This window comes from Cinclus cinclus, chromosome 6 (assembly GCF_963662255.1).
Source record: "Cinclus cinclus chromosome 6, bCinCin1.1, whole genome shotgun sequence".
Taxonomy (NCBI): Eukaryota; Metazoa; Chordata; class Aves; order Passeriformes; family Cinclidae; genus Cinclus; species Cinclus cinclus.
In genome coordinates this window covers 32459004-32481686 of record NC_085051.1, presented here as the reverse complement: position 1 = coordinate 32481686, position 22683 = coordinate 32459004, and the positions used below count along the sequence as shown (strand labels likewise).

At 45.2% G+C, this 22683-nt stretch overlaps 1 protein-coding gene across 12 annotated transcripts in view; it reads right to left on the bottom strand.

Annotated features, from left to right (window-relative positions):
* The window catches only part of MEIS2 (Meis homeobox 2), a 172312-nt gene extending 159447 nt beyond the window's left edge, over positions 1-12865 (bottom strand). For 6 of the 12 annotated variants that reach the window (XM_062494327.1, XM_062494328.1, XM_062494329.1 and 3 more), the window contains exons 1-6: positions 11969-12865; positions 10730-10962; positions 8829-8970; positions 8239-8289; positions 7412-7462; positions 6296-6445 (exon numbers count right to left, since the gene is read on the bottom strand). In XM_062494327.1, coding sequence (XP_062350311.1) covers positions 6296-6445; positions 7412-7462; positions 8239-8289; positions 8829-8970; positions 10730-10962; positions 11969-11980 — 639 coding nt within the window. In that variant the 5' untranslated portion in view covers positions 11981-12865. Of the gene's footprint in view, positions 1-6291; positions 6446-7411; positions 7463-8238; positions 8290-8828; positions 8971-10729; positions 10963-11482; positions 11492-11968 lie in introns of those variants that run through there. The other 6 variants (XM_062494331.1, XM_062494334.1, XM_062494335.1 and 3 more) reach the window with 4 other exon arrangements.
* Between the last annotated feature and the right edge of the window lie 9818 nt (positions 12866-22683).

Below are 22683 nucleotides of genomic sequence, written 5' to 3'. Positions count from 1 at the left end.
CTAATTGTGTTAAAGAGCAGTGTTACTAGGAGAAAAGCAGTGAATACTGAGTAGAGCACAATAGAAGGAGATGGAAAATAGATACAAGAAGCTATGTCTCCAGGGGCAGTATTTTCTATTTGCTGGGCTACAGACTCACAGCTGATAATGCAAGTTGTAATTAATATAAAAGCAGGAGACAATATGGGAAAAGCTTGTACTAGCAGGGCCACAGGAGATCACTCCACTGCTATCCACTGTTTCTCATTTACACACATGGCCTTCCCTAGAAAACACAATTTTACCAGTGTTTTTTCCCTTGAAAGTAAAAAAAAAAAAAAAAAAAAAAATTGATTTAGCACCACCATTGAATTTTGCTAAATCTAGAAAAGAGCAACAGAAAGGACAAAAGGCATACAAAGCCAATCTGACACCTTTCTCTTTTGTTGATGCTGAAAATCTGCTGGAAAGCATAAGAGTTTTTAACTACTACAGGATTTTTTGAACAGAGATGTTGCAATGGAGAAATTTGATACAAGATAATCTTCTGACAAATTTCAATTCTTACTTTGTATGTCCAAAATATCTGCTGGGCAAAGTCTGGCTAGCATTTGTGAGAGTATGTAGCCCTGCTAGGGCTGATTCTGGTCTCATACTGCTTTTTGTGATGATATTAAAGACTCAATTAACCATAAGGAATCTGCTTCTTATTTAAAACTGGGAAGTAAAATCAATCAGGCCAGCTGATGCCCATGTGAGTAAGCTGAGCAGGATTTGACTCACATATTTTAGCTGAAGTTTCAAGTACACAACTCTGACAGGATCAGGCCCAAACACAATTTTATCAGATGAAATTGACAAAATCATTAATCTTAAAAGAACAAACAAAACACAACCTGTTTCTTTAAAAGGAACTACAGTGCTAAAGCTTGTTGTTTCTAAACATGGTTGGACTCAAAGGTCTGGTAAATTAATTCACAAACACAAAACTGAACTGAACTACTTGATACAGATAGCATTATCCCCCCTAAACACAATCCAAATCCTGCTCTTCTTGTTCTTACAAGTAACATGTGTAAACACAGTGAAATGACTGATATGACTGATACCCTAAAGATCTGTATTTAGGTACAGCCATATATGAAAATATGGTAGAATATGCAGGACACAGTGTTTCTGCATGCACCTGTGTTTCTGTATGTGCATCTGTGCCTATGTTTTGTGTGTGTAGAGTTCAGAATAGTATCTTAGGCACCATGTCAAGTGCATTTAATAATAAACTTACTATTTAAAGAAACTTCCAATAAGACAAAAAGACATGAAAAACTCTAATTTGACATAAGTATGTTTTCTAAAAAAGATACTCCTGGTATTGCTAAGGTTTATTTTCCAAAAGATGCATACTTAATGTGATTACTTTTTTGTACTAGAGTTACACAACTGAAACAAAACACAAGGCACAGCAACCTATCAAATATTTTGTATATATGTAGAAGTTTTAATTCTTCTCCTTTGATTTTGCATTTGAAGCAAGCGTCAGGAGCAATTTTTGACTCTCCTAGAACATGGCAGCGTCCTGAAAAGCTGCGTGTTTTGTACTTTCTAATTAAGATTGAAATCAGACGTAATCCACCTGTCACCAAGGAACTGAGACTTGAAAAATCAGGGGGGTGTTGGGTTTTTTTTAATTGTTCTATGTCATTCTATGTGGTTACACTTCACCTAGACTGATAACTCAAACCAAAAAAGGATGAAATAGTTATCAAATAGATACTGAAAACATTACTGTTTCAGTTTGAGAGAATAGAGTTTTAAGTTAAAACATTCAAATTTGAGACTTCAGCTGTTTGAAGTGTACCTTGGCCCACCAAAAAAGCAGGCATGCACAACACTATCTACAGTCTTGGAAAGTTCCTGAAGCTCTTTGCCCCTTCAGAAAGCACAGGGCCTACCACAATGTCCTAAGTCTTAAGGCACATTCTATTATTATTGCCTTATTATTGCTGCAGTTAGCTATTTAGTTTTCCTTCTGACACCCTATATGCAGAAAAAGGCACCTTTGGGGTCTAATCTGGTGTTTCTCAAAACTCCCACTGAAGTCCACAAAAGCGAGCCATACCTGCAGACTCTACCAATAGGCCCTGAATTACTTCCTCATTACTCGCTGAAATCTTACCTAAAGATTTAATGATATTACTGGAACAGGTAATACTATGTCTAATGTAGTACACTATTTTTATTTTTTGTTATCTGCAAAATGTCAGGAATTTGCACAGACCATTCTTTGGGGAGAATTATTAAAGAAATGTTGTCTGGCTATCCAAAAGTACAAAACAAAGTATCTCCTCGTGAGGGTTGAAAGGTTTAATATTCAGATTAATCTTTCTCTTCTATGGCTAAGATGTTGGATTTCTAATCTGTCAAGAGTCTTTTTTTATACAAGAGATGTACATGTATTCCTGACCATTTTAATGATATTTTAGGAACTTTGATCTGTGTATTATTACCTCTACAAAACCATATGAACAAATATCAAAAATACTGAGGGGCTGATCCTGTTCCCACGAAAGCCAGTGGAAGGACAGCCATAAATCTCTATGGGAAAACTACTAGGTTTTGAAAGAGGTTTGTGCTAAAGGAAGAATTCTATGACAACAGGTGAGGCCAGCTACAAAAGAAATGTAATTAAAGTACAAAATGTTATCATATGTTCAAAAAAAGTTTTAAAATCTCCAAATTTTATGAACATCATGTTTTCAAATTTGAATAGCTTGAAATACGAAAGAAAAACAAAAGGTCTACAGACAATCTCAGACAAACAGACATTTTAGGCTGAACACAGAATTCAGGATAGGGCCTGGTATGTTCAGTTGAACAATAATAAATTGTCTGTGCTGGGAAACCAAACTTGAGCTGCAGCTGCAAAGGGGTTTTTCCCTCTTTTCTTATCTTGTTTCTCCCTTTTCTTATCTTTTTTCTCCCTTAACTAATCTGGTTCAGCCAGGGCATAGCTGTAATTATCTTCTTCCCATCTACAGCTAATACCTCAGAGCAATAAAAAAAACCGAGGGTGTTAAAAATTCAAACACTAATTATGGGCTCTTATATTTACTAAACACAGCAGAGTAATAACAAAAGTTTCAGCTTCTTGTGGCCAACACTACAGTATTTGATCTACCAAGTCCCTGGACCCTTTACACTAACTATATCACATAACAGTTAATAGTGCACTAAAATAAAATTCAATAAACACATTTATTACCAAACATGTACAGCATGGCCACTTTCAGCTGTCTCCTTTTTTCAGCACAGGTGTATCTCTGAAGAGTTCATTCTTTTGTTGTTTTTGGGTTTGGTTTCCAACTAAGTTATATAAATTGCAGAGATTTTGAAAGGGGAAGCATGCAATATTTGAGTGCCCCATTTAAAGTCTCATGGTGAATATTGGCTAATCCTGTAATTCTTTCTATTACTTTCTTTCATGCCTGGTATAAGGTCTAGAAAAATAATAAAGCTGAGAGCTGCCTTAGTTCCTAATTCAGCACTGCCACTGTCACCACTACCACCCCTCACATTCGCATTAAAAACACACAGGGTAGCTTTACACCACTTAATAACAATAGAGGGGTATGGATTTTTTGGGGTGTCAAACAGCTGTCACAAACTGTCACCTCCACAAGAGAAACCTTGGCACACAACAAATTAACCTACACTCCTTTTGGGCTATCATTATTCATAGCCAATCAGTTGAAATGCTCCCAGTATTTCATGTGCAAATAAAACCATGAGGGGAAGACCCGTGGATCAGAATAGTGGGCCAATACATAAAACAGAGGAAACAACATGCTGTCTCTGTCCTTCTGAAGTGGCTCATCATCACCCCTACACCAACTTTCACCAAATGAGATCTAGCCTAAGGCTATATATTAAATATGCATATCAAGGCAAATGAAAGAAAATAAACCTGGAGAGCCAAATTGGACAAATTTGCATGCTTGAACTGCTGCATTTTCAGGTAGATGCTCAGAAATGATAGCTCATTTTTAATAGACTTGCATGTTTATATTAGCCATTTTTTAAAAGCTTTTCCTTTTCTATGAATAAAGATGCATTTCTTTCTACTGGACTATTGTACAGTGCAAATATAAAACATGATAGTTTGACTAAGCTATAAAAAGGTGTTAAAGTTTTGTCAGGAAAACAAGCTAATATACAAAAAAAAAAATCCAATAAGGAGACACATTTCCCAAAACGCATGAATAAAATGTAACTATGTGATACAACTCTTCATTTCCCAGTTGGTGTTCTGGTTGCACAAATTATTGCTTCCTTTCAAAACAAATAGCAGGGGGCTAAAGTAAAAATGTTATAGCTCAAATCTCCAGGAAATAAAAGGCTTTAAATTATAATACCCAATGAAGTGGTAAACCCTAACGGGTGCAAGATAAATGGGTTGTCATATTTATTTGAGTTTGTTTTTGGGGCCACAAAAGCAAGAAGATATTCTTCTTAGGGAAGATAATAGTTACCAAATTATCAAAATGCTAACCCACTCCACTCCTGTCCTATCATTGTGCATGAATTTAAATATTATAATGGAGCACTGCAAATTGGCTTGAGCATTTGCCATCTGCCAGAACCCTAAACAGGCTAGTTTATCTAATCTCTTCAATATAAACATAAGCATGCTCCATTTCTACACTTGCACTTGAAACACACTCTTGCAAAGAAACTGTACTGGAGAAACATGTATTTTTTTCCCCCCGTTTCTCTAAATTTTACACAGTGACTCACTATCTTTCAGGTTGCCACTCATTTCAATTTCTTTTCTAGTACTCTCCCAGAATATTTATGCCCACGAATTTAGTGTTGTAAAATGCCATGAAACAAATATTTTTGAAATTGTGTCAGGCCTCATGGAGTTTATTACCTACATGTGAGTTAGCTGATAAGCAGAGAAACTTTAAGGAAGATCTGCATACATTTTTTTCTCTCAAAATAGTAGATTTAAAGTGTAAAACACAGCACAAACCTTGTCATGCAATGTTTACTGAATACAAATGAGAAAATGAAAGCTAAGGCTTGGGTCCAAAAATATTTCCCGTAACTAAGCCACACCAGAAGGGGGACATTCAGAAGAATTTATTATTATTTTATCTCCCAATTCAGCTTCAGTCCAGGTCTTATGTAATTACCAAATACACACAAAAACTACATGTTTTCAAAGGAAACAAAAGCTCCTAGAAAGCTCATTCTCTCTTGGCTTCCAGCTACTCTTAACACACTGGGAAATAAAGGCAGGGGCCTGTGCAGAAAGCATGGTTAACTTCACACTGGGTGTTAAATTAATATTTCAACCACTAAAATATTAGACTCTATCATTTAGATTATTAGTTCAATTGAATCTAAAACTGTATAAACCCCTTTGCCCCCCAGGGATGCATTCCTATAAATAAAGTGGAGTTCACACCCACCCTTTTTAACCAGACCTATTCCTTCTCTTTTCTGCTGTACCAGCTGCAATCTCTCCCTCCACAGCCCGGAGTCTCTCTGCATCTACACCTTTTGAAGCATCAGAGGAGCTGCTCCAAAACCCGTAAAAACAAAGGCACTCTCCTCACCACGCACACCGATGCTCAGTACTACACACATTACACTAATTCACCAACTCCTAAAGTGTTAAAATCAACCGCTAACCTACGGTTACTCAATCATCATTCTCTCCAACTTTCTGTAATACATTGTTAATAATTGCTTCATCAAGGTTACTGTCTTTTATTATGAAGATGCTTCAGGCGTTTGGCAATAAGTCCATATTCTGACAATAAGTTGCTATAAAGCAAAAGCATTGGAAACTCTAATGTGCTAACCCCTTTTTTTAATGCAGTGTAGTATTGCCAATAATTCTCATCACTTGTCATCCCCACAAGAGGGGAGGGGGGAGCAAATCAACAAACTTTCCTCCTAACTTTCTTGTCTGTGTTTCCTTACATTGATGCATTGATTATGAAGTTGGCAAAGAACAGGAGAAAGCACCGATCCTCACATCAGACCAACAGTTTGCTAGCTCTCCAAGCCACCCAGACCAGGAAACTTTACAAACCATTGGAAAACTGAAGGAATCTTTTGCATTCCTACAACTTTGCAAAGTGAGATGGAAGAAAGTTTGAAGGTGGGATTTGAGCTTAAGATAGTAATAAGGTTAAGATAGTAATAATGCTAACAGACAACAGCAGCAAGGCAAGGAAATCCAGAACAGGTCCTCTAAGCAGGTTAAAAACTTTTGAAGTGTCATAAAGAAAGCAAAAGGACTTACATGATCGGCTAAATTTGTGGAAGATCCTGAGAGTTCTTCATGGTCTGATTTGGAGCTGCCATCCCTTTCATCAATAACGAGGTCTATTGGCATTTTTCCTTTCAAACAACTAATGTACCGATGGCAGAAATTATCACACAATTCATGAACCTGAAAAGAGTAACAAGAATATTAGAATCAATAATGACAAAATATCGTGTTTCAGCTTTTTTTGTTGTTGTGGTGGTCTTTTTGTTTTGTTTTTGTTGTTGTTTTTGTATTTTTGTTTGGGTTTTTTTGGTAACAAGTACAACTGTCTGATATACTCCACAAGTAACTCTAATTAAGGGGGACAATAGTTGAAGGCAAGGAAACAATAGAGAAATTGTTGCAGCACATATTATTCTCTAGAGACTTGCTGCAGCAACAAGTTAGAGAGAGATAGTGGGCTCTGACTTGTGTGCTGAAGAAAATCGGATTTGGTGATAACATCGGAACGCTGGGAGCTGGACCCAAGTGGTATCTCCGGAGCATACACAACCCCGACAGGTACAACTAGTCACTCGGGAAGGGATCAGTTTAAACCGGGGCTGAAAAAAGGTCTAAATGGCCGGGAGCAGTAAAATGAAGCTACTTGCTGAGGCTGTGGGAAGAGCCATTCTCGTCCCAGGGCACAGCCCCTGCCCACGCCTCGCAGGGGCCCCTGCCTCTTCCAAACATTTAGTGCTTGCTTGGGGTTAATGTGCCTGCCAGAGCCGGAGAGGAGAACGAGTGGTTTCATTTCTTTTTGTTAAACATAATATTTCTGAGTGGGGAAAAGAGCTTCTACTGAGGAAAGGGGTAAGAAGGATGAAAGGGGTTTAATATTTAATATTAATAAATATTGAAATTACACACACGCGCGAAAAGGGGAAAAAACGGTCTGGGCAGGTCTGCCGGGTGTCACATGTTCTAATGGCACAGGTTACAGTGTCACAATGTATTACCCCTATCTTCTCTGGCCCTGTTTACAAGTCAGCCCACGCAGTTGGGAGGAAGGGAGCCGGGGGGGGGGGGGGGGGGGGGGGAATGGTGGTGAGGAACAGGGGAGAAGGGGCAGGGAATGGCGTGCCCCCCGCCCACCTCCGTGGCTCTTACCTTTTCTAATTCCAAAAGATGAAACCTTAGTACTTGTATTGCTTGGATCATCTGCAAGAAAGTTTTGAACAAGGGGTTACGTGGGAGACAAGCATGGGAGCTGAGCAGAGCGGCGAGCCCGAGTGGGAAAGAGGGAGAAGGGGATTGTCAGGGAGCGCGGTCATTTTACTCGATTTTAGCTCATTGGTCACGCTTCAACAATTCTGATCAACTTTAAGCTAAACACTTGATTTTTATCATATTTATTCCAGGAGCGGTGATGAGTGCTTCATTACCGCGATCTTGGAGAAATCCTCTTCCACTCTTCGTTCCCCTCTCAGCACCCCGGCCCTCATCCCTGAGGGTCCGCAGAGAAGTCAAACACACGCTCCCACCCCCACCCCCGCCCGCAGGAGAAAGGGGGGGTGAATGCGTGTTTGAATAGTTTGGCATCTTCTTTACAAGCGGATTTAGGCACTTTGAATATTGAAATCGTTCACATTAGCAAAAGAATTACATTAGAAATCTCCATCACTCTCTTCTTAAGCAGATACTTCCTTCACTTTTAGCTTCCCGTGGCTTTCAAACTCAGCTTTGCAATGCATTGGGGCTTGAGACTTCGCTCTGACTGGCTCTAAGAATAAAGCTCTTTGAAGCCCCTTGACGGCGACTTGCCGACCGGCCGGCGCCCCGCTCCCATGCCGGCGCAGCCCGGTGCCCGGCCCGGCAGCCGCTGTCCCGCCGCCCCGCTCGGCCGGGCCGGGGCGGAGGAGGGCGCTTGCCAGCAGCTGGCGGAGGGGTGGGGAAGGGCGAGAGGGGAGCGCGGTGGAAGAGGGAGCAGGCCTTACCAAATTGTCCAACTCTGGATTTGAAGAAAAAAGTGGTTTTTCGGCGCGGACCTGTAAGAAGAAGGAAAGGCGGCGTGAACTACGGCTTCTGTCTTTACCCCCGTAACCCGACCGCCCGAAAGGGGAAAATTCCTTTGACAAAACCGGCCGGTACCAAAATCCAGCTGAACGCCCTGGGACACCGAGCTGTGGAGAGAAGCCCGCTGAGCTCTGGCTGGTCCTGCACTGAGCCGGCCGCCGGTCCCACGGGACCCTTCTCCTTTGGGTCCCCTGCCCGCCTCCCGCTCCCTCTGCCTCCAAAACTCGGACACAGTTAAGTTTCCCTATCACTAATGCAGGAGGGCAAGGCCCGGGAGTCCCAGCCCGGCAGCGTGGAGGGGCTGCCGGCCGAGGGCGGGGGGCAGGTCGGGGCCAGCCGGGCCACCAGGGCGCACCCCTGCCCCGCCGGAGAGGGGGCGCGGGGGGAAAGGGGAAAGGAAGGGAAAGGAAGGCTGCCCCTGCCCCTGCCAGCACCCGGCCGTGCGGGTCGAGGCGCTGAGGAGGCGGCGGGAGCGCTGGTGAGGGTCGGGGGCGGGGGAGAGGTGCCGGACCTGTTTAGCGAAGACGGCGATGTCCTCGTTGAAGGAGTCGGAGGAGCAGACGTCCCCGCCGGCCACGCCGGGCTCCCGGGGCGTGCAGGTCGCCAACTCGCACTTCTCAAAGACCAGAGCTAAGAGGGGGAACAACGGGTGCCTACCGGGCGGTGGCACACAAAGAGAGGGGAGGGGGTGGGGGAGAGGGGGAAAGAAGAGCTGTAATCAACAAGTTTGTGGTTTGTGGTTTTTTGTTTTGGGGTTGGTTTTTTTTGGTGGTTTGTTTTTTTGTTTTGTTTTTTTTTTTTTTTTTCCAATGCGCGAATACACAGAAACGTACACACGGGCACAACCACACTCTGCCAGTCTCGCAGTAATTCCCCGGGCAGAGCAGTGGAGAACCATATTTTGAAATAAAAATACCGTTTTTGGTGGTGAGTTGGCTGTTGTTGTTTTTGTTTGTTTGTTTGTTTGTTTGTTTTAAATTTTGAAATTGCAATGCCCGAACCACATTCCCCGTGCAGTCCTCACCGACGAGGACAAAAGTGACCTCTCGAAACACACAAGGCACAGAACGTGCTCAGCAGCAGCTCAACTGAGAATGTTACACTTTTGCCACAGCTTAAAATACCGCAAAACCTGGAAGATCCCATCCCTACCCTCCAGCTATGACCTAAAACGAGAGCACAGCTAGGCAAACTGCAAACTACTTAATACGTAATTTTATTTTTCAAGGGGCCTGCTAACAAAAATGTGGTGAAGTTTCCTGGCTTAGGAAGCACACCCAAGTAAAATACCATCTGTCCAGATAAGTGAGCAGGGGAGGGGGTGGAGGAAGGGAGCACTTCGCGAAATATTTTCCCATAGTTGGTGTAGTCAGAAAAAAAATTATCTGCGTACTAAGTAGTAAGCATGCATTTGTTTCTTTGGTGTCTGATCAAGGCCCCACACTCTGTCATAGATGTTACTAGCTCTCCTTTTAGGATCAGTTAGTATTTTTACCAAAAGGGACTGAAAGGAATCGGTGTCATTCCCTTCAAGCAACGCCCTGGTGCAGGTTCGAGTTTTGCTGGGTATGGGTTTCTTTTTCCCCATGTTCTTTCTTTCTTAAATAGAAAATTCAGCTCATTGCCCCCAGTGTATTTATGTCTTCTGTCTCTGGGAAGAGCTCTTTGCAAGAAGTGAATCCCTTTTATTCTTACTACCTTCCGCGATGTGAATAGCTCTTTATTTACGAAGTTGGAAGAGTGGTATTATGGCACAGAAGAGAACACCAGAACAACACTTCTCCAACTAAAATCCAGAGCAATGAGAGTCTCTAACTCCTAAGTGGTGTCTTTCCAAGAAAGAAAAAAAAAAGAAAAAAAACCAAGCAAACAAAAAACCCCACCAAAACAAAAACAAAAAAATAAAAAAAATCCCACGGGTAAGAAAGGAACCCCTCTTGACCCCCCCCCAAAAAAAAAAACCAAAACAAAAAAAAACCAAAAAACCACAAAAGATGAAAAAACCGAATAAATAAAAAAAGAAAACTGGGAGGACAAGGCAACACTACTTCTCTCCAACCTAGCCTCTCCCTCCAAAAAGTCTGTTTTCCAGCAGCCGTTCCCGGTGAGTGCCGGCACCTCAGCCGAGTCCGGCTGGGATCGCCCTCGTCCCGGGATCGCCGGCCGCAGCATGCTGTACCACGGCGCAGGTCTCCCTCCGGAGCGGGCGGCTGGGGGCTGCCCTGCCGCCGCCTTCCCTCCGGACTCTCCGGCTCCCCCCGCCCCGCTCCGCTCCGGGGCCCGGCTGGTCGCTGCGGCCGCGGCCCCTCGGGAGCTGCCGCCTCCCGCCCGCCCCGCTCCTGCCCCGGCCGCTCCGCGGGAACCAGCGCTGCGGAGCCGGGCCCTGGCGCCGGGCGGCCCGGCGGCACCTACCCGTAGATCGCATCCTTGTCCCGCTTCAGAGCGTCGTTGACAGCGGAGCCCATGCTGGCCGGCATGACATTGGGGTGCGGGGCGTGGGCGCCGTAGTGCTGTCCGGCGTGGAGCGGCGGCCCATGGTTGAGGTGGTGCACCGGGGGGATCGGCCGGGGGGCGTGGGGGTCCCCGTACATGGACGCCGGAACCCCTACTCCGTCCATCCCGCCGTAGTGGGGCAGCTCATCGTACTGTCAAAAAGCGGGCCGGAAGAGAAGAAAGAAAAAGAGGAGAAGAGAGGGGGGAATAAAAAAACAAACAAACAAACAAACAACAACAAAAGTCAGAAGAGAGTAAAGCACCCGGACAGACACAAACAGAGCAAAACAAAACAAGAACAGCCACAACAGAGAGAGAAATGCTCAAAATAAAATCAAATGGGACCGGGAGCAGGGGCTGGAGAGGCTGAAGGAGGAGTGGGGGTGCGAGGAGAGGTAAAAGGGGAAAAGTGTGTTTGCCTGTCTGCGTGTGTGGGGGAAGATGGTCCTCTTCAGCACAGGCAGGAGAAACCCTAACAAGGAAACGGGGATGAAAAAGAAGGAAACGGAGGAGAGAAACCGGAGTTACTCTGCATTAGAAAAGAAGAAAAAAATAAACAAGCAGAATCAAAAGCAACTAGATAAATAAATCAACACTAGAAAGGGGAGAGGAAAGGTAGGGGTCCATCGGGAAGATGGGGAGAGATAGAGGGGGAAATAATCTGAAAGTTACCAGAAACATTATTTAGTAGCAATTCCCCTTGTCCTTGTCACAGCCAGAGACAAAAAAAAAAAAAAAAAAAAAGGGAAAAAAAGAAAAAAGAAGTAAAAGAAGCAGCTATATGTGTATACATATATATACATTCGTATATACACAGACACACATATGTATTTCTTAGCCCTTGCTAGGCAGCAGCAGTAGCGGCGGCGGCAGCAGCAGCAAGCTTTCCCCTGTGAAACCCGTGCTACTGAGCAGGCAGAGAGAAGGGAAATCGCGCTGCTGGGGAAAAAGCTGGAGAGGAAAAAAGCGTGGAACAATTGCAGAGAGACACACACACAGAGACACTCATGCACACACACAAAAAAGCCAGCGAATAATTTTTGCTGCTATTTTTTAATAGTGGCCGCCATCATCAGCAGCAACAGAGGAGAGCAAATCGGACAGGCCCCTCTTAAGAGAGGATTTATATATAGGTAAGTGTTGGAGATTTAAACCTACCCTTTGCGCCATCAGTCTGCGCTCCAATAAACTCCTGGATGTGTCGTATATTTAATATCCCAGTCCAGCAAAGAAAGTGATTTAGAGTGAAGAAGATTCCTTTTTTTTTTTTTTTTTGCAACCCACTTATAGACTTCTCCTATCCTCCAATATGGGTAAATAATAATAATAACAACAACAATAACAACAACAATATATAAAAAACAGTCAAGAACCACGATGAGTTTCTGTGTTTTCTTCTTTTTTCTGTCTCTTTCTCTTTCCTTTTTCTGTCTCTCTTTTTCCTTTTTTTCTTTCTCTACGCAAAAAAAAAAAAAAAAAAAAAAAAAATTGTCAAGCCCCCAAACTGAAGGTTACGATCGGCCCGTCAGCAACCCACATGTAACCAAACTGTCGTGTCTCATGGCTTTTTGCCACTCCAGCTGTCAATCAAAGCCAGGGAATGTCAAGGTAGTGAATGAATGATGGTTGATGATGATGAAGAAGAGAGGAGGAATCTTTTTAACCCCGGTTGCTTCTTCCAGTAACTCCGTGCTCGGGTTTTGCCTTTTAGGATCGCTTATAGGGTTGTTGGTTTTGGTTTTGGTTTGTTTTTTTCAAAGTACTGTGAAGGGGGGTGGGGAAAGATGCGAAGAAAAATTGAATAGTTTGCAAAGCCCGGACTTCCCCCTCTCTCCTTTTTTTTTTTTTTTTTCCTCCCGGCAGGTATTTTGTCTCCCTCTCTCCCTCACTCCCTGGGATGAGTGAGTGTCAGTAAGTGTTGGCAGGTTGGCTGCCGGCTGCCTTATAGAAGAGGCTCAGTTTTGCGGCGCTGATCGGCGGGAGAATGAAGTGACGGAACCCGGAAGTAGTGGTGGCCATAGCCAGTCCTGCAGCGCGGCGGCGGCGGCGGCGGGGAGCGGCGGCGGCGGGGAGCGGCGGCGGCGGGGAGCGGCGGGGAGCGGCGGGGCGCGGCGGCGGGCGCGGGCGCGGGGCGGCGGGGCGCCCCAGCCGGCGGAGCGCCGGGGATGCGCAGCGCGGCGGCGGGGCGGCCGCGGCGCCGCGCGGGGGGAGCCGCGCAGCAGCCCCTGCCCCGAGCGAAGCACGGCGTGTAGGAAGGAGCGAGCGAGCGTGCGATCGAGAGGGAGGGAGGGAGGGAGCGAGGGAGGGAGGAGGGAGGGAGGGAGCGAGCGAGGGAGGGAGCGAGGGAGGGAGGCAGGGGAGGAAGGACAGGGAGAGTGCGTGTGTGCGAGAGGGGGGAGAGGCAGGGGAAACTGCAGAGAGCGAGAAGAAAAGTGCGGTAGAAGCCCGGCCCCGGGTTGGTTCGCGCTAGGTTATTTGAGCAACAAAATACCTTCCGATCACCCGCGGTGTCGGGCGGCTGGCGGCGCGCGGGGCCGCTCGGTCCGGTCGCGGGCTCTCGGCGCCGCCGCGCGCGGTGCGCGGGCCCGGGGGCAGCGGGAGCTACAGCGAGCGGGGGGGCCGCGCAAAGTTGCTGTGCCCCCGGCAGCGAGGCTGCTCCGGCCCGGCCAGCCCGGCTCCGTCAGCGCGCCGCGCTGCCAGCCGGGCTTCCTCCCGCTGGCACTTCATGGTGCTTTTCTAAAAATTAATTTTCCAGGGCATGAAGAGAACGCCTCGTTCAAACCGTGCTGGGCGCCGCTCTTCATTAAGTGATCGCTGCTATCGAACACGCTCTGGATGTCTTGAAGGAGGGGGGGGGCGGGGAGAGGCGGAGGGAAGAGGGGGAAATCCCTTTTAGTTTTGCGATTAGGCTGCCAGGCTTTGTAAAGGGCTTAAAAACAAAGTCATGCTCAGTCTTTTGTAGGAGAGATCCAGATGTTATGTAGATTTCTGTTTGCATGTTCGTTTTGAGCGGATCCGGCGGTGAGCGCAGTATTTACGTGCGTGTGTTGCTGGACTTTACCGTTTATCGACGTTGCGCTTGTGGAATGTATGCTGGAGTATTAGCTCGGTAATGCCTTCTAATGGTAGTGCTAATTACAGTGGGGCTATTTAGCAAATTAAGTGAGATGATGCACCCCCCCCCCCACGCTTGAGTACCAAATGAACTTTTCCGAACACATAGGCACACACACAAGCGCGTTAATTTTGGTGCGTTTCTCTCGCCCAATCACTTCGCTGAAGCTACACCATGCCTTACCTCAGAGCAGTCAATTACCAAAGCTACCCGGGATCATCAATCATGGGGGATGCTTGAAGTTTATGGGAGGAGCGATGGTCAAACTATCGATTGCTGCAATTTTGTCCTCCCCAACCCCCCACCCTCGTTCACGGTCCCCTGCACATAAAATCTAAAACAGACTATCCCGTTAATAGTGGAATTTATTAATGATTATGTACCCAGTTGTGAATGTGGCCTCATACATAGATGGCTTTTGAAAATACACGACAGAAAATGTATTATTCCGTTAGATTTTTGTTCGGTTTGCTTTTCGTGGTGATGATGTTGCTTTTCTGAGGTTTGTTTTTTTTTTAACTTTCAGAAAATGACTCAAGGGGTAGTTATAGATATTTGGCCTGATTTTAATAGGCGAAGGGAGTGAGCTCCAGAGGTCAATAAACCCCTCCAAAATGATGAATGATTGAGTACCTGTGATGATGATAGTGATTGCCGGAGCAATTAAACAGTTTGATTAAATGAGCCATCATAACAATGATGTCTGCGGGAAATCAGCCCTCACGTATAAAGAAAGATAGTGTGGAGAGCTGACAAACGCCAGTGGGCATTCCTGCATGTTCCGCTAGCGCCGAGCCCTGCAGAGCAGGGCTGTATTTACAAATATGAGGGGAATACGGAGAAAAGTCCCTCTCCTACTTTTAGCCAGAGTTGCACCATGCTTAAAACCTGCCAGAAGCCGGAGAGCAGACACGGTTTTTTTTGTTTTTTTTTTTTTTTTTTTTTCCTAGAGGATCTCCTCCAAGATTAAAGCTAGTCCTAAGAGCAACCGAATTGCTGTGACTGACTTTCACGGGACTGTAAAGAGAGGTGAGTAGAAGAGCCCTTAGTATGTAGATCTCTTTCAAGCAGTGGTTAAATCAATTCATTTCGCAGGGAAAAAGCCAGTCTTCTTGTACAGTATTTTATACTCTGTCGTATAAATCGGTAACGTAATTCAAGATATTCATTGTAATGAATGCTTGGCTAATCCTTTGGGTGCACGGAGACCTACAGAGCAGCAGGTTATGCAAATCCTTTCCTACTTTTACAGCTGCATTTTTCTAGCAGATTTTTTTAAGAGATCTAGTCATCGGTGAATGTTATTTGGGTTTTTTTTCTTCCTTCTTTCTTCCCCCTCCCTTCCCTCCCTCCCTTTGCACCCCAAAGATGCCAGATTTCTCAACTTGCATGGAATCATTTGCTGTGATGCAGCCAGCTTAGAGGATATGGTTCAAATATTTGTAGCTTCCAAACTTGCTTTTTAACCATGGCAGTGCAAACCCAGAGCCTTGTCTCTTGAGATCTACAAGTCTCTTTTAAAATAGTTTCAGTATTACCAAAGAAGAGGTCTTTCCTTATAAACTGGCTGTGCAAAAGTAATCTAACTGCATTTAAGGCTCCATGCATTTCTTCAGACCTCAAACTGTAAGAGAAGTTAATCAGTTTTCCTCTCTATAAGAAGTTAGATTACTTGGCTCCAATAGAAGAAATTATTTAATGGCTTATGATATAATTTTAGACCACTTTTATTTTGCTAATCTTATTTTTCATAGAAGTCTCTGTAAATCTCATCTCCCTTGACTAAGAAATTCTGGGAAAACAGACTAAAATGAAAGCTGAAAAAAAAGCAGCCAAAGATTTTCAAAGTGTTCAATGCTGCTCCTTTCAATTGTTTAATTCCACCCCACCCCCCCCCCCCCCCCAAACTAATTAACCCCCTGTGTTGTTTTGCCCTGCTGTGCATGTTTGTAATCTGGGACAGGGACCAACTTTTAAAAATTATTTTAAGTAGATAGAAAATGAAATTTTATGTAGTAAATGAAGATCTTTAATGTTCCTCCTGTGTTGGCTTTTTTTTTTCCCACATGAAAAAAGAGTTGAAGCCTTTTTCCTCATCACCATCCCAGTGGATTAAAGCACACGGAGAGCGTGGTTTATAAAGCGCTACAGTTTAGACATTAAAAAGGGATCTCAATTTAGCACCCTTAAGTGAATATACTCATCTATTAACAAATACGCTGTTGGGAACTTGGAGGAAAATTGGATACGTACATGCAGAGGGTGAGGGCTTTCACATACTTAGATGATTTTTTTTATTTATTCCCCCCTCCCCCCCCCCCCCAGCTGGTGACACTTCTTTTTTTAAAAATAGTAAATCGGGAAAATTAAAATGGCTAATTTCCATTTCTCCTGCATCACTTTCAGAGCGAGAGCTGTCTGTTTTCAGGAAAAGTGTGAGATACGAGTCGGAGTGGTGTCTTTTTTGTGTCTTTTTTTTTGTTTTTATATATATATATCCCCTCAAAAGTCCAGAGAAATGAGGTGTCCGGTATGGAAGTGCATCTCAGTCAACCGCCAGCTCTTTTTGCCGAGGCTGGAAATGGTTTTAACAGGCGGTAAAATTTCATCTTGTGGTGTCAAATTGGGGTCAGTTTGGGGTTAGCGCTCTCAGTGTCCGAGCAGGAGCTGTCCAGCTGTGTGGGGATTCATTAAGGGCAAAAGATCCGTTTCAAGAAAAACAATACAAAGACAATCAGAGGGCTAAAGATCCTCTTCAAATCGCATTTTACAAGTGCACCAGAACAAATATGGATGCTGAAACCTATTCCCTTCAAACTCCCAAATCGGCTTCCTAGTCCTCAGAGGGAGCGAGAGAGAAAATCCGCTAAAAGTTAAGAAGAGTCTGTTTTCAATCAGCCTTTCCGAAGTGTGGCATCTTAGTCCTTTGCTGGCTTTGAAACATGCCTCTCTTGTTTGCTCGTTGCATCTCTCCCTCCCTCCTCTCTCTCTCTTTTTCCACAGCCTTACAAAGCGGATGGCACAACAGGTAATATTTCAGATTTCAAGAATAAATCCCACCGGGGACCTTAAACCACTGGTTTGCACGCGCGTGTGCTCCTAGCACAAGATTTAATGCAAATAGAAAGTTTTTAGGGGGTAACAAGCCCATGCTTGCAAGAAATACTATTGGACCCTGTAGGAAATTCTGAGCTCTCCTTGTAGGTGATCCTCCGGTACGATGGGTAATTTAGGCTAGATTTACTTTCCGGTTCTTAGCATTTGTGGAAAGCAACCTATTGCTAATCTGGTTTATTAAATTCGCATGGTTTAAATCCTCTTAACGTCCCTACATCTGTTGGGACAATTGACTCCTTGCTACAGGGACAAATAACTTGGACCTTAATCTTGTTTGTAACTTTATTCAATGTTTGTTTGTTTGTGTGCTGAGTTCAAGTATTTTGGATGATGCCATTGTGTTTGGTAATACATAGACTGCGTTTGAAAGCAAAACTCCTCTTAGACGGGTCAAGGATATAATGGAAGACAGTGAAAAAATTAGCATATTCGAACTGGCTTTTTATCTCTATCTAGGCAATATGTCATAATTAATGGAAGAAAGCAATCTGCCTGTTGAAATGTGGAAGTGGGACATCACTGTGACGCCGTAGTGAAATTCACGTGAATTTTACTTTTTGTTTTGCTTGCAAAACATAACTGTGGCGTTTAAATAGTACCTTTCTCTTTTTATAATCGGGATTGTGCCACAGTTAAATTCCTACCTCCAAACCCGCTCTTTAGCACACTCTCCTTTGCCCTTACGGTTGCCTTTTACAACTTCAGTCACTTTTTATTCGTCTCAGCACTCTTTGATTCGCCTCCGACTTCCCGCAGCTGCAAGACTTTCGAGGTCTCATCTCGGGTGCCCCTGTGAAATCATGCACGTTTTAGCTTCTGCAGACCACTGGGTTCATTTAGCTCCTCACCCTGATCCCCCCGTCTGCCAGTAGTGTACTTCGCTTTTCAGCAATGTATTATTATCGAAAATCTTTCTAGTCCTGAAAGTCAATGGTAGCCCATCACGATGAACTTTTCTTGACCTCGACTGCGGTATGACTGAGATCTTTGGGAGCTGGATTAGGAGGAGGTTCATTTACTTACCTGTAAACTTCGCTTTTTACTCATTCTTCCACCCCTCCGCCCAATTTTTTTTTTTTTTTTTAAGAGGGAATAACCCAACCCTGCACGGAACAAGAACGATCGGGGGTCCTGCTGCCCTGCCGACCCCCTTTCTGCGGTCCCTGCCCGGGCGGCGGGGCCGTAGCCCGGCTCTGGCGGGCCGCCCCGAGCGGCGCTGCCATCAGCAGCCCTCTAGCGCTATCTGGCGGGGCTCCAGCACATCCCGCAGAGCCGCGCACCGAGCCGGGCGTCGGGCTCGCTCCGCCGCCCCAGCGCCCTCGGCCCCGGCCCAGCGGCTCCCGCGGGACGCTGATGTGGCCCGGTCCTGCGTCCCATCCCTGAGGGGCGAAACCCGCCGTGGGAAGGGGCACAGAGATGAACCCCTTCGCGTTTGTCCGGTTTATGTCACGCGGGTGGGTGTGAAACACCAAAGAGGAGACGAGTTGTTTTTGGTTTTTTTCAATTTTATTTTATTTTGGCCGGACTGTTTGTAAAAGTGTAATGTTTGTAAAAAGTGGAGACCGTAAACAGTCGACATGTGTATGTCCATCACCCACCAGAGGAAAAAAAGAAAAAAGAAAACAACCACAAACCTATCAGGGCTTCCCGCGAACACAGCTTGCACTGGGTAGTTAAAAATCTAGTTTGCAATTGTTCGAAGAAGCCCGAAGCATGAAAAAAAAAAAATCTTTCTGGTATGACATGGTAACTAAAAGGACAGTTAGGGCAAACTAAATGGCTTTAGTGTTATATCAGAGAATCTGCAAAGGCTTCAAACTCTGCTCAGAGCTCTGCTCTAGCTCACTCAAAATATCCCCTTTTGTTCTCCAGCTGCCTATAAAACTCCAGAAGAGGAGTGCTCTCATTTTTACACTGGAGTTCTCGGTCCGGAGAGAACAATATACTCCTACCTCTTTTGAAATGATCCGGAGACTCTCACAACACACAGGCAATCACTCGAAGCACGAATTTCTCTTTTATTTCCCACCCCCCCCAAGAACTGCTCGGCCCATTGTTTGAAGTGGGATTCAGTGCGCAGCCCAAAGAGAAAAGGAAAAAAAAAAGTCTTGAGAGCCTGGTTTGGTGTTGCACAGAGAAAGAGCTGACAAAATATTACAGCATGTTTCCTAGAAGTACATGGTGAGAGCCGGCAGTGTGTTCCCGAAAAGAGGTTGCTTTTTATTTCCACCACCCTCCCCCCCACCCCCCCCAAGATTGTGATCGTCTTTGTATGTCTTTCTTTTGATCCCACAAAGAGAATGCTATACATATATATGTGTTTGCTCTCCATACGAGAAATGCCATACAATGGAATATGCGGCCGGTTAGTTCTCATAATGCTTAGTTTTGCTGTAATTAATTGAAAACAGTTATTAGGTCGTCATTGGCAATAGCGTAAATAATTGCGCAGATTTTTACTTAAAATTGACCGGTCATAGAGTGATAGATCGATTCGAGGTATAAAAATGATGTATCAAAACATCAATGTCGATTATTTGAAATATTGTAGTCGAATCTTTTTATTGCTTCATCGGTTAAGTGTCTGAAAGTGCTGTGTTCCAACATATATTTATGTTGTCAATACTGTCAAAACTGTCAGTTTTATTACAGTGGATTTGTAATACATTTCGGATTTGCTCATTTACATAAAATGTCCACCTCAGATACCCCTCCTTTTCTCCATCTCTGGAAATCTGTGTCAGTTTAATGAAAGGATTCAAGACTCATACCTGAAGAGGGAAAAGAAAAAAAAAAAAGAAAAGAAAAAGGAAAAAAAAAAAAAAGACATGGAGGTATTGCTCCATTATGTCCAATTTTAACATCTGCTTGGAAAGCTTGGGCTATTTCTGACTCTCTAAAAGAGGGAATTCCTCCCCCCCCCCCCCAGCCCGGCTTATTTCCCCAGTAGAATTTAAACACTTTTCTACTCTCACACCTAGATTAAACCCTCCAGGAGAATTGGGAGATTGCACAGGGTTACAGTGACGAGCCAAAGCACACCTGTGAATGCCACAACCTTCCCAAAGACAGCAACAACCCCCCGAACCACGCACACACGTGCAGAGGTTTGAATCCTGCTAGGAAGAAGGAGACAAAAGGAGCAATAAATATGTGTGTGATCCTTTGGTAGCGGTTTGGAGCCCAAAGGAAAAAAGCAAATTGTAAGCAGAATTGGGCATTTAATGCCCCCCGCCCCTATTTTGTTAGGGTCTGATCGATGTGATCATTCCCTTTAACTGTAAGCAGTGATTTTTTATTAGCATGATCTCAGGCAACTCTCTAATTTTCTCCAATAGCCCAGCTGAGGGATGAAGAAACTCAGGAATGAATAAATAAATAAATAAGTCCATTTGCACAATAAACTTTCTTCGATAGAACAAACAGCGAAATTAGGCAAGTAACTTTATTTGCCACCCCTTTCCGAGGATGAGGGTATTTTAAAGGTGTAGGTGAGATGGACCTGAGGGGTGTGTGGGTTGGTTTCTTTCCCCTTCCCCCTTCCCACAAGCCATCTCCCCTCTCCTTTCCCCCCCCTCACCCTCCCCTCCCCCCCCTCCCCCCCCCCCCGCCATCCAAGGGCTATCTATGTTTAAATAGATGCTGAGGAGTTTTCTGAGTTCACGGGAAAGAAGTAAGGTTAGTTAAGGGAATGGCAGCGCGCCTGGCAGGTATTTTAATGACTGTCCCTTCCTTTGAACTCTTTCAATTTGTCTGCCTCTTCTACAGAATATTTCCCAAACCAAGTATGATTTCTGTTGTAACTCTCGCGTGTGTTTGTGATCCCTTCTGAGGTAAATTGAGAAGTACGCTGTGCAAAAGGAGGAAATCGCCCCTGGGGTGCTTTGTTTACTTTGGTTTGTAAAATCCTGCTAGGAGATGGTTTCCTCAGTGTGTGGCAAGTGTTTCTTCAAGAAATTCATCAGCCCTTCTACAATTACTTCGAGCTCCGAGGGAAGAAAGCTGCCATCACTTTCTCACATCCCAAGGTGTTGCATGGGGGAGAGAAGAAAAGGCTGGAGCATTTAATTATAATGGAGAAGGATGGGGGGTGGGGAAAACGGAGGCTGCAGAAAGCCGTCCCAAGCTTGTACCTGGAAAAGAAAAACCTGCAAGGATATATTCGTGAAGCGTGTGCCATTTAGACATGGGGAAAAGTACCCCGTCTTGTGCAGTAATTAGTCTGAACAATAAACATAATTGGAACAAAATCAGTTGGAAGTTTCTGCGTTTTTAATTACGTTTCATTTTGTGGTAAGCCGTAAAATTATGAATGCCTCTCAATTAAACACTATCCACTTGTAAAGCATTTAACAACAATTATTCCTTAATCAGTTGGAATGTTAGCCACAAATGATGCTGTTAAACATCAAAGGGACGCCTTAGACGTTACCTTTTAGTCATAAGTAAGAGGATTAATTTCTATAATTAGAGGGGATAAATATGTGCATAAATAAATCTAATTTTTTTGCACGTTCTCATCCTGTCTGGGAGAGGTGAGGATCTTTGACACTGCTCGCACTCCCAGCTTTCCCCGGTCGGAGGGGACCAGCGAGCAGCGAGGTGAGAAGAGCCCTGCGGGGAGCCCCGATCCTGCGCGCAGCTCCTCAGGCGCCGGCCCGTCCCCCGCGGCCGCACCAGGGCTGCGGCTGGGCCTGGGGTTTGTGCCCACCACGGACGAGGGGCTTCGGGAGAATTTACTTCCCTACTCGGCTTTTATTTTATTTTATTTTATTTTATTTTATTTTTTTTCCACGGCACCTGTGGTCTACCTGGCCGTTCATTTCCCTCGGGGACAATTTGCCGTCCCCAAACGCTCGAGATTTGAGTCGAATATCGCAAATAAAATTAGCATGACCTTGATTACACCCCGTATGAATATCTCATTTACCTAATGACTTTATGTCACGTACGCAGAGGGTCAATTTCCTTTTAACCTTTTCCATTGCTGCAGTAAGCATTCTTTTATAATCAATGGCTGTTTGAATAATCAATTCGCATTTTATGATCCCTGACAAACTCAATATACGTGCGCCAGCTTTCAGCAAAGCAGACGGGCCCGCTCCGCGCCGTTTTCACGTCCGAAGAGTTTGCGGCGGGGTTTCCCGGCTCCCCGGGGAGCCGCCCGGGCTGCCGCTGCCGGGATCCGCGGGGCTCCGCGGGCACTGCGCTGCGCCGGACCGGCCGCTCCCGGTGGGACCGGACCCTCCCGGCCGGACCGGCCGCTCCCGGTGGGACCGGACCCTCCCGGCCGGACCAGGCGCTCCGCGCAGCTCCCCCCGCCCCGACCGGACGCGCCCCGGCACAAAGGCGCCGGCCAGCACCCCCCCTCCAACACCGCATCTCTTTAGCGCTGGCAGTTCCGCGTGTTTTCCCATTAGTTCAACCCGAAATATGCGGCCTTCCCTCCTTCTCTCTCGGTCTCATTCTTAGGAATGTGCACAGCAAAAAGCCCGTCCCCTGGGACAGTTCCCACTTTTTTGTCTTTGCTGGGACAGCCAGCCGTGGAGGGACGATTTCCCCGGCTCTGCAGCCGAAGGCAGGCGGCAGCCCGCTGGCCCGACCTCCTTGAGCACTGCTGAGAGGGGCCTGGTGTCCTCGG